Below are 12473 nucleotides of genomic sequence, written 5' to 3'. Positions count from 1 at the left end.
TTTAAATACTTCAACTTAAAAACTTAACATAATATCTTTTTAATGTGGGATAGTTTTTTTTAAATATTCTTTTAAACTTCATTGTTTATAATATGTATAACCTATATTCACATGGATTTTTTCATATGAAATATTAAAAATTTATTTTTTTTAATTTTTTCAAGTTGACTTGAGTTGACCCGGGTTAACCCATGAAACTCAGGTCCCGACCCCCAGGCCGGGTTTAATAACTATGGTCCTATACCAACAAAAAAAAATTGAAATCATCTTACATTTCTATCTTTACCGTTTTTTTTTCTTCTCTAGTGACCGGACTTAAAAAAATATTTTGAACTATTTTTAAATAAAGTTGAATAAAAAAATATTTTAATTAAAATAAAAATAAATAAACTCTAGCGTCCATCTTTCATCAAATTAGAAAAACAAAGACAATACAATATGATGGATGAATGAATACATAGATGTAAGAAAAAACGAAGAAGCAAGATTAATAAGATAATTGTTGTCATCATGGTGAACCAAAATTCTCCATCATTTATAATGCACACAACCACGTGAAAGTCGTTCTGTAATTAATTCCCCTGACATGGCCATAGGCTTTAATCCCCACAAATGTTGACCAGAATATCACCATCCTTCATTGTAAGTTCACACTTTTACTTTTTAACAAAGTAATTTTTTAAGAATATTCTATTAAAAATTTACTTGAACAATTAATAAAGATTAAAAACAAAAAAAGTGAACCGAAGGGAACTCGGTTAGGTCTTGACCTAACTTAATATCACATTTAATTAGGGTTAGCCGCCTAATTTGATAGTTGTCATGAGGTTTGGTTAGCCCAGATAAATGCAGTTATGTTTCTAAAAGCCGCGAGCTGATAAGAAGAGCGAGGGGAGGGTTTTTTTTTGCTAAAACCCCTGAATTTTCTAGCTTAAAACTTTATGAAATTACAGGAACAAAGAATAACATGATTAAGAGAGATAACTTGGTCTCTAGACACTCACCTTAATTCTAAGGATGGATAGAAATGGTTGGGGAGTGCCGAGGCCCAACCAAGCCACGCTAGACTTGGTTGGATTGAGGCCTAATTGAGTTTCCACACTCAGTTAGGCAGGTAGGCCAGGTTCCATGTTAGACTTGATAGGACCTGCTCAACTGAGTTCTCGCTCATTCCTTTTTTTTTTAATCTCTTTTTATTATTACAAGTTATAATCCTATTACAACTTTACATGGAAAAATAACAGAGAAATAGGGTTGCCACTTCAAGAACCTGAAAGATTTTTTCTAGATTTTTTCAGGTTTTTTTAACTATAACATGATGTGTTCTAGCAAGAAAAAAAGAAGATTCTCTAAACACAACACAATATCCTACTCTATCTCTCTCTCTACTTCTTGTTCTTACATAATATCTATCTAAAAACCTTAAAATGATCATTTTAACTTCCAAAGTTCTTTCTTTTTGCAAATAACACTCCCATTCAAATTTAGTGAGGTTAAGCATTTGCATATGCATTTTAACTTCCAATGATCATTGTGGAGGTTGGCTTGTACCCCCCTCTTTTACTCCATTAATCTACTTTGAACTAATTAAGTTTTTATATATGTTTTAAGTGAGCGTCACAACGTTAAAAAAACAAAGTTATGTTGGTTAATTGTCGTAGTTTATCCTGCCAAGCCTTTCAAGTATGTGTATATATGGCCTCTGGGAAAAAAATCATAACTGAGATTATTAGAATTTAGAATATAGTAAGGCAAGAGACTGTCGTTATGCATAAAACTGTATACGCTTCTGCAAAGCCAAAAGAGCATGATTTTCTTGTTATTGGCTCTCGCCAGCAAGCAGTGTATCTTCCACGAGCACAAGCCAACCTCTACAATTTCGTTGCCATCAGGATCAGGGCATGTCAAATAAGTTGTTGGTTTCCATGAAATGTGAGAGACTACAAGGTGGTGCTAAGATAAAATGAGAGATTTTTTATTTTTCATTTTTATTTTTTTTCTTTTGTTGTAAAGATAATAATAAAAAAATATGGTGCAATTAAATTCAATGAAGTAATATTTTTGCCAAATTTTAATTAAAACTCTCCCTTTTATTTATTTATTTATTTATTTTTACTTTGCATTAATAATTTATTTAAATTTTAATTAATACCCCCCCTTTTATTATTTTAAAGGATTTAGTTAATGTTTTCTAAATAATATTGAATTTCTTAATTGTTCTTTTTAATTCTACAACCATTAAAAAATATTATTGCAATTATCTTTAAATTTTTTTCATTGATATTTTATGTAAATAAACCGTATTTGCATGATGTGTTTATAAGAATAAAAAATATTTTTTGGTAAAATAATAACAAAACATCAAAATTAAAAAGAAAAAGTGAGGTTAAGCATTTGCATATGCATTTTGTTTGTAGCTTTTACGAGAAAAAATAACTTTTATTTTAATATTTAATTATTATGAACAACTCTTTCTTTCTTGATATAATTTTTAGAATTTATATATTTAACCTTTTAGACCACCCTTTTGGAGAACTTTAATGTATTTAATAGGGGTGATTATTTTTTGTTCGGTTCGGTTTTTATCAAAAAGATTAACCAAATTGGTTTTAAAAAAAACCGAAATTGAACCGGAACTAGTTCAAACCGACCGGTTTCGGTTCGGTTATTTTAGAACAAAAACATGTTCAAACCGGTGTGGCTCGGTTTTTTTTCTGTTTTTTTTTTCAATTCGGTTTTTTCAGTTTCAGACTTATAAAACCGAAATCGAACCGGTTAGTTTTTTTAAAATCTAATTTTTTTTACATTTTTTCAATTATTTTTTTCAGTTTTTTTATTTTAATTAATTTTTTTATTTTTTTATTTTTTTTACTCAACCTGATGGAAAGTTTCCTCTTCCTAAAAAACGAAACCTCAAATGATGGTTTTGTTTGCTTTCCCATTCAAGCATAGAAATGAAGGGTTATTTCCTTCTGTCTACATAATACTCTTACCGAATTCAACAAAGCCAGCTTCCCAAAGCCAATTCTTCGTCAAGACACGAGATGTTTTCGACAAGAGAGATTCTTCGCGTATCACTTTCATAAATACTAAAACTAGTGCACGACGACAGCATATACTATTATTCTTGTGGAAAGCATAAACTACTATTCTGACTGGAAGAAAATACATAGATCACTACCTCGTACTAACACACACAGAAACACAGACATACATGCTTAGAGGACACACGAATTAAGACTATTATATGCTTACAGCGGATTAGACAAGTTCAGAATCATTTTCCTGGTGCAAAAGCATTTCAACTACTTGGCTCATTGTTGGTCTCGCATCTCTGTCTTCAGCCACACATTTTAGAGCCACCTCAAACAGGATTTCCATCCTACCCTTGTCATATTTTCCTTCCAATTTGGGGTCTATGATCATTTCTATCCAAGAGCTCATTTCAGTAGCTTGCTTCATCTTTTCTCTCACCCATGTAACCAGCCTCCTGTTCTCTATCTCCTCTGCTGGACACTTTCCACTGATCATCTCCAGCAATACCATGCCATAGCTATAAACATCCACTTTGGAGGTGATGGGCAGATTGTAAACCCACTCCGGAGCCATGTAACCTCTAGTTCCTCTTATCTTTGAGAAGCCTTTGTTAACTTGGCTACCTCTTTTTAGTGGCCAAGATAATCCAAAATCTGACACCTTTGGCTGGTAGTTGCTGTCGAGAAGTATGTTCTGAGGCTTTACATCACAATGTAAAACCCACTCTAGGCATTCTTCATGTAAATAAGCAAGGCCTTTAGCAGTCCCTACTGCGATGTCAAACCTCGTTTCCCAACCAAGTGAATTGGAAGAGAGTTGTTCTGCCAAGGATCCATGCTCCATGTACTTGTATACCAAAAGCCTGTGCTTTCCTTCTGCACAATATCCCCACATCTCTGTCAAGTTCATGTGATTAAGTTTCCCAATTGTGCCAACTTCTGCCTGGAACTCTGCTTCTCCTTGGTAAGCATCATTCAGTCGCTTAACGGCTGCTATTCTATGATCAGATAACATCCCCCTGTAAACAACTCCTCCAGCACCTCTTCCAATCTCTTTGCTAAATCCTTGAGTCGCCTTTTTTAGCTCTGAAAGGGTGAATTTTCTGAAGCCAGTGGTAAATCTGTGGTAATTTTGCGTACCTGCGCTTGAGTTCCGGTGAGTTCTTATAAAAAAACACCACACTATGAAAATGACACCGAGCTCAACCGATCCAACTACCATCGCAAACCGAACAACAAACTTTAGTGATGCATTTTCTTGGTGTTTTGTGTATGTTCTGTTCAGCTGCTTGACAACTGTGCTGGAGCAATCTAACCCAATTTCTTGAATAGGCAAGGTTTTTTGCACCTTCAGATAGATGTCTCCTTCGAAATTTGGTGAATGATGCCCATTCAACAACTGTGTCTTTGGGTAACAATAAGGAATGTTACTGGGATGGGCGTGCTTGATGAACTTGAACTGGAATCCTTTGCAGTCACATATCTGCAAGCACAAGTCTTCACACATTCCGAAGGTGTAATTGGCGAAGAAGCCATAGTCGTAGCCAAAAAACTCAACATTAGACAGCTTAAGGAAACCTGTCTCGTTTCTGGTACAAGTGAGATTGAATTCTTGTACACAACCCATTGACCAGTCCGTACGATCCCTGATCTTGAATCCTGGAAGGCATGAACATTTCCTACCAAAGTGAGGAACATAGCTACAAATACTGTTAGGTCCACAAGTCCCGTGAATCCTGCAAGGTTGAGACATGGCTTGCCATGAAACAGTCCACTTGTCCATCCTGTATTTTTGACTGTATAGCCGAATATTACCATCGAAATCTAGTTTCAATATTCTCTGGACTCTTTCTCCATAATCAGCAGACATAAAAGTAAAATTGTCAGATGAGCTAAAGTAACCCAATGAATCTAGAAAAGCAATTCGGCTGCTGTTAAAAGTTGACCTGCTAGCTTCCCAGCTCATAAGCTCCGGATCCGGCCAATAAACGGTGATTTCAGGACCTCCGTACAGAAGACGGAGAACGTTATCGTTGTCAAAATAAAGCTTATAGAATCCTGAAGAATAGTTCCCTTGGCTTCTAGATGAAACAAGCTGCATATCCTTGGTGAGTAGTTGCTGAGGAAGTAGAGTATCTGTCGGAGAATCGAAGCTTTGCCAAAGCACACCACCTTCCGAGTTTTGTAGTATAAGATTACCATTTTCATGGAGGTATAGAAACACAGAGGATTCTGAAACAGTGTCTGTGGACCAAACAGTGAGACGGCCAGCATCGGTAATGATGACATTACCCGATTTACGTAGAGAAAGCTCGGACTTTCTTCCGTTAACTGGTTCGTCACGGTTTGCCATCCAAACAATGGTGCGGTTGCCTTCACTATATGGCTCCCTAAACCATATAGCAAAGCAGTAAGCATTATCTCCGACGGGGAAAAACCCCGCCGAGAAAACGCCATTCGGCGAAGTCAAAACATCGTCTGCATGTTCCACTGATAAAGATGAGGCTCCGCTTAATCTGTCAATTGTTGAAGATGAAAATGAAGAGAAGAAAATCAAAGGCAGAAAGAGCAAGATAATTGATATAGCCATGAGTTTTGAGAAAATTGATAGAGCTTCCTCTGCACACTGGAATATATCTTTATAAATGTGTGGTGACGATTCACGCAAGCAGATTCAGAGGAAGATCAATTCAAAGGTATTTCAATTTTGGCAGGTTGGAAGGACTATAGACCTGAAGAAGCCTTTGAAGGGGCAAGATGAAAGTACTGAACGTAAAAAAGATGTTCGTTCATTAATCTCTATAAATCATATTTCATAACCTTAAAGGAAATCAAGAATAATCTCAAGGGATTGGTCTGGTTAATTAAACATTATGTAAAACCATAAATAACACAAAATATTTTTTTTTCTTAAAACATTCCAACCAATATACTATTTTATTGAGACTTCATTTTTTACTACCAAAACTTTATAAAACATGAAAATAATAAATAAAAATCCAAAAGAAATAAAATTACTTTAAAATTTATTAAACTATTAACACACACACACACACACACACACACACACACACACACACACACACACACACACACACATCTTGGGTTTTGATGCAAATTCTTTTAGAAATAAAAAAAATCCATTCATAAATTTTTTATAAATGCACATAAAATAATTAATTTCTATTCAAATTACATACAATTTTAAATACAATATTTTAAAATTAAAAGATTCATAAATTGTGTTGTTTTAATCCTAATATTGTCAGATTAAAAGTTAGTGTAACACTAAATGAGATTTTTATAAAAACAATCACAATTTATTCATAAAAAATATGAATAAATATTATTGAAAAAAAGATTCCTTTAGATAAAAGATTTTATAAGAGTATGATACTAATAGTAATTATAATTATATTTAGTATTATTTTTCTTTTGTATTTAAACATGAAAATGCTTAATTAACCCAAGCATTTCTTAATATTTATAGTATTTTATTTTTTCCCAACTTATTATCAATGCTTAATGTTTTTTATTGATTGAAAATGAATTAAAAAACTTATTATCAAGAACACTTGACTCGCTGTTTCTGTAGTGGCCCGAAATGGTACATGACAAATTTCAAAGATCAGCTTGACGACTAATTTCAAGTAGTACTATTTGGGGTATTTGGTTACTGAGGAACAAAATTATTTTTGAGGAGGGAACTATAAACTTATTTGATTGTTTCTCCACCATCCTTCATCGAGTTGCTATTTGGTTGCATATTTAGGATTCAAACTTCACTTATACAGGAAATAATCTCTTAAGATCTTCTGATGGCATCAAATTGTGGTGTAATAAGAAATCTTAATTAGTTTTCTTGTTATTTGCTGTAGTAGATCATTTTTTTTTTCATATTCCTTGTATTTTTTTTAATTATTCACTTTATCATTTTTTTAATATTATTATATATAAAAAAAAAAACCTTATATCCTACGCCTACTTTAGTCCATAGAAATGGGTTTTCATATCAAATCAATTGTCAGAAATGAGTAAAGTTAAGGGTGATGTGAGTGGGACCATAATTTCATTAGAGAATATATATATATAATATTCCCTTTGTTTTCACCTATCTTTTCCATTAATAATATGCAGAATTGGGTCTTTAAATTCAGTGGGGGAAGGGCGTCGAATGTGCTGTGCCGGACAAGCTCTCTTTAACTTTCTCGTTTCGCTGATGACCGGACAGCATTACACCCAAAGTCTTTGTAGGGTATATCTAAGGGTTGCTGTTAATCTGTCAAATAATTTGTTGGTCAATTATACTTTTAGTTAATAATTCATACCTTACAAGACGGAGAAACTATATAATAAGAATTTAATATTGAAAGGAGTTACGTAACAACCTTGCAAATTCAAATTTCTATGATTGATCATTTTTTCTTGGTCTATTGTTACTCATAGTCACTTATCAATTGTTCTTTTAAACTTCCTAGTCAGTAAAGACTTTTATAATATGTTCTTTTTCATTATACTATCGATTTTAACTTTTTTTTTAATTGAAACGTGGATATTTGTTATACATTAAAATATTATAAAAATATAAAACTATGAATTTGTTTATAAAAGTATTAGTTGCATTAGTAAATTCAAAATGCATGATTAACCATTCATACGACTTAAAAATAATTTTTCATTTATCATCTTTGTCATAATCTAATTTTGGGCCCTTAAAATTCTTTTATGTAAGAAATATTTTCTCGTTTTGAAATATTCAAAAATCCAAAAAAAATCAAAACAATAAAAACTAAAAAATATCTTAGGGTCACAAATGAACAAGAAATTTAAAGGAGGTAAAAATAGGTTAAATAGGGATTTAATCGCAAAAATTAGAAGTTAGAGGACCAAATTAGACCAAATAACAAAGGTTGGGAACTCAATTGTAGCAACAGGGGTCCTAATTGAAGAAAACAATGAGAATTTGCAACCAAATAATCAAGTTCGGGGACTCAATTGAACTTTTAATGGCCCTAATTGATTAAATCAAGGGCTTAATCAAAAGTGAAATTAAGTTTGAAAGTCAATTTAGACAAAATTGAAAGAATTAATTAAGTTCAAGGACTTAATTAAAATTTTAATTAGTTTAATTGACTTAATTAAGGATTTAATAGAAGAAAATTAAGTTTGGAAGCCTAATTCGGATCAAATTGTAAGAATTAGAAGCTTTGAAGACCAATTTTGAAGAAAAAAAAAGTTTAAAGGCCAATGGATTTAATTGAAGAAATTCAAAACCAAGAACCAAGATGCAAAATGTGTTTACATTTAAGGATTAGAATTGATTGAATCAGGGATCAAATTTTGACAAATTAAAAGTTTAATGGTCAATTGCTGACCAAATTGCACAATATGAAAACTAAGGACCAATTTATAAAAGACATGCGAATGAGTCCTTCAACTTGAATTTTACATGGTCTAACTCTTTGTGCCTGTGATATGATGCAATTTGATCTCTAACTCGGATTTGATTTCTGGGTTCTTATACTGTTCTTCTTCTTCTTGAGAATGTTTAGCAAAAAACCACCATTTGATCTTCACAAATTCTATTTGAATCATGGGTTGTGTTTATGGGTCTTGGGCAAGGCTGGGAAGCCTAATTCACGTGATTAGATTGAGCCTTTAAGGTTTAAGATAATATTTGGCCAAGCTAAAATTTACCAAAGAAAAAATATATTTCTAGGTTATTAAGGTGTGTTTGGCAAACATGCATGTTGTTATCTATTTTAACCAAAAATAGAGAAAAAAGAAAAATACAAATATATACAAGGAAATACACATGAAGCAAGCCTAAAATGAACTCCCAATGTTTGTTAATGAAAGATCGGAATGCCAAGAGAGAGTTTATAGACCAAAATATCCAAATTAGCAACCCAAAATTTTGATTGTCAAAGGAGCTCATTAGATAAAATGCTTTATTTAAGTGTTTAAGGATTTAATTGGAATTTTGAAAGGTTTAAATAAATTTATTAAATGCTTCATCGCAAGATAAATCAACTTTTTAGAGTCAATTTTGATGTCAATTGAAACAAATAAAGTTTAGGGACAGAAATTGGATCTTGAAAAGTTTATTTGGTCAAATCAGGATCTTAAGTGTACAAGATTCAAAGTTTGGTGAGCAAATAGAGACTTAATTGAACAATTTGTCAACCAAGGACAAACTAGCAAAACACGTGCGACTTTAGGGACTGGAATAAGGTGAAATCAGGGGTCAAATAAAAAAAATTAAAAGTTTGATGGTCATCTAGGGGTCTAATTAAACAAATAAGAGATCAAGGATCAACTTTTAAAAGACGCTCAAAATTAGGGCTGACAATTGAAACTGACAGAGATGTAACTGCATGAAATTAAAAAGTTAGGGGGAAATTATGGATAAAATCAAAAAAAATCAGAAAAATAGGGATCAAATTAAAAATTGTCAAATCCTAAATAAAAAAATCCTAATTAATTTATAGGGATTAACCAAAATGACACCGTTCAAGGTACCGTGCATCTTCTTCTTAATTTTTTATTGATCCCGTAGGCACTTTCAAGCGAATGAATGTGACGTTTCTAACCACTTTAAAAGGTGCAACTACTATCATTCAACTAAGAAACACCCCCTCTATAACCTCGTGTATTTAAAATCAAACATTTACGTCTCATATTTTTCATTGTGACACGACCAAAAGATTGATGTCTTCTCCCAAGTGCAAGAGTGTCGAAGTAATAAATAATCCGGCAAGACTGGGGTTGAACCACATTGACGTTAATTGTATAAATTATAAACAACAATAATACAACAACAACAACAACAACAATAATAAGTTAAAGAGAGCTTTGAGATGTGATATTGATGTAAGGATTAAACAATGATAAAAATAATTGTCAAGGTTAGAGGATCCACTAATGGTATTTCAAACAAGTATAGTATAAACTCTTTTTATTACTCAACTGGAAACCACACACAAAGGAGGTTCCAATCGGATGATAAATTGTTAACATGATTACATTAGTTATCTTATTCAAATAATGCTAATACTTGTAAATGTTGTCAGATATTCATGATTATAACTTATGTTAACAACAAATCAAGTTCCTTTCATAGCTCAGGTGTCGGTTATACCATACAGTATGGGCTATAAAAGTTCCAAGTATTTGTTGTACCAAGTGTTATACAACATAAATCTAGATTAACCATTTAACAAGCAAAGTATTAAAAGTGAACAAGATAGCAAATATAAAGCATGTTAGTATCCAATATTAAGGTCCATGTTAAGTTTATATTATACTTATTTTTACACCATTAGTGTACCCTTCACCTTGACATGATAAACTTAGCTAAACATAATGAAAGAGAGAAACATAAATAAACAAGGAAAGGAAGTGAAAAGCATAAGCAGGAGATTAATATAAGCAAAACTTAAGCATTACAAAATATAAAGAGAGAGCAAGAGCATGATCTTGATCTGAAAACCAAGATGCCTAAATACATGGCAAATGCCTCCTTTTATAGGCCAAAATTTGGAACTATTGATTTGTTGACTAATTGATGAGTGGGTGGCCACATCTTGACTTGGTGACAATTCTTATCTTCTTGTCTGCCAAAAACATCATTGATAACGTCATAATTTGATCAGACTTAAATCATAAAAGTTCTAGGCAATTGTCTCATCTTTCCAGAGTAACAACTTAAATCTTGGGCTCCACATGAAAGTTGTAGGCCTATGTCTTATCTTTCCATCCATATAAAATGGACCTAAATCCAAGATCTACAGCTCCAGATATGACCCAATTACCGAACAGTGTTCTAGTTTGGACTGCACCAGCATCTCTTTTCTAAGTTTGGCCATTTCTTTGTCCTTTCAATTTCAGTACTTCAACTCATCAATCAATTCTTTCATTTATTTGATAGACCTGCATTTAAGATGAACATTTACCATAAATTAAAGGTATCTTATATAATTAGATATGTTATTATAAAATATGCTTTAGTTAAGAAGTTATTGATACTTCAAGTGCAAAATGGTGATATAAAACCTTGATAAAAATGCACTTTTAAGTACTAATCACATTGATCTCCGTAATATCTTGTCCCTGGTTAGCCAGCACTACAGTTTCAGTCATCATATTGTTTGAGTGGGAACTTTCAAACGTTTGAATGTGAAGCTATAGACTTCCAAATCAAGCAAGAATGGATCCAATCTAAAGATGCGCACCCCCTCTACCAAGTTTAGGTGCTCTCAGACAATATTGATGTCAGAGTTGCTCTAACAAAGCTACAAAAGTAACTAACCCAGTCAGCCTTGACAAGAACACCCATTCGCAAAAAACACATAATGTTTTTGTGTGCTCCCACTTAGAAACCCTTAGAAGGTTCCCATTAAGGGTTTAAAACCTCTCTCTAGATCTAAAGGCAGAAAACACCTCACCATGGTCTTCAAGTTTCCTATAAAACCACTTAAATCCAAACTCATTGGTTCTATGGAAAAACCAAGCTAAGTTTTAGTCGTAAAGTTATTTTTCTTTTCATCCCCTTCTTTCATCTTAACAATGTGATAACCAATTTTCAAATCAATATTACTAAACATACAAGATTCATGTAACTTATTAAGAATATCATTAAGTCTAGGGATATGATGTTTGTACTTTTACCAAACTATTGTTCATTGTACCCTTTATCAATGGCAAACTACCACGGATCTCATCAAGAAACACAACCAATGCGATTGTATTTTTATAGTTGAATGATTGTAATATCAAATAGGGCTTGCAAATCATATCCTGCCTTTTCTTTATTTTTCTTCTAAGTTATGAAATTGTTTCTCATATAATTCCCCATGAATATAACTTGAGGTTGGTTAATTATGTAAATGTTATGTAATTTAGAAATGTTGGAATTTAAATATGAAAATTATTTTATAATCCAAGATGAAGAAAGAATAGCGGTACAAGGATACAACCATGATGCTCATAAAGGACTTATAAAGATTTGTAGTAGTTATCTAGATTTTGACCACCTAATTCTCTTCAATGGCTTGAGAGAATTAGCTTAAATATGTCTATAATCATGTAATTAGAATGACATACTTTAGGTGTATATTTATATATATATATATTGTTATGTGTAAAATGTATATATATTATGTCACGTTATGTATAAATCCTAATTAAATTATAATAAATCTCTCATTAATATATTAAGTACATGTTGAGAACATAAATGGTTGCTTTCTGATTTTATATGCATAAAACTAGAGTTTTCTTCATTGATAACTTGTTGAGTCACTCAAGGTTACCATTAATCGAATATACTTAATGCTATAAAATTGGGCTCTACTTAACTAACCGATATGATTTGAATAAGTCACTCATGATCATATGAGGTTAAAGGCATGGGTTTGGCAAAACATATAAGATATG

General features: G+C 32.2%; 1 protein-coding gene across 1 annotated transcript; it reads right to left on the bottom strand.

Annotated features, from left to right (window-relative positions):
* Positions 1-3096: 3096 nt before the first annotated feature.
* On the bottom strand, positions 3097-5822 carry LOC133669556 (putative receptor protein kinase ZmPK1). The gene is made up of 2 exons (XM_062089749.1): positions 4982-5822; positions 3097-4882 (listed from the first exon to the last, which is right to left on the bottom strand). The coding sequence occupies exons 1-2, from the start codon at positions 5623-5625 to the stop codon at positions 3262-3264; spliced, it is 2265 nt and encodes a 754-aa protein (XP_061945733.1). The 5' UTR covers positions 5626-5822; the 3' UTR covers positions 3097-3261.
* Positions 5823-12473: the final 6651 nt, after the last annotated feature.

This window comes from Populus nigra, chromosome 12 (assembly GCF_951802175.1).
Source record: "Populus nigra chromosome 12, ddPopNigr1.1, whole genome shotgun sequence".
NCBI classification, from domain to species: Eukaryota; Viridiplantae; Streptophyta; class Magnoliopsida; order Malpighiales; family Salicaceae; genus Populus; species Populus nigra.
Note: the sequence above shows the minus strand (reverse complement) of the source record. Positions and strands in the feature narration are given on the sequence as shown.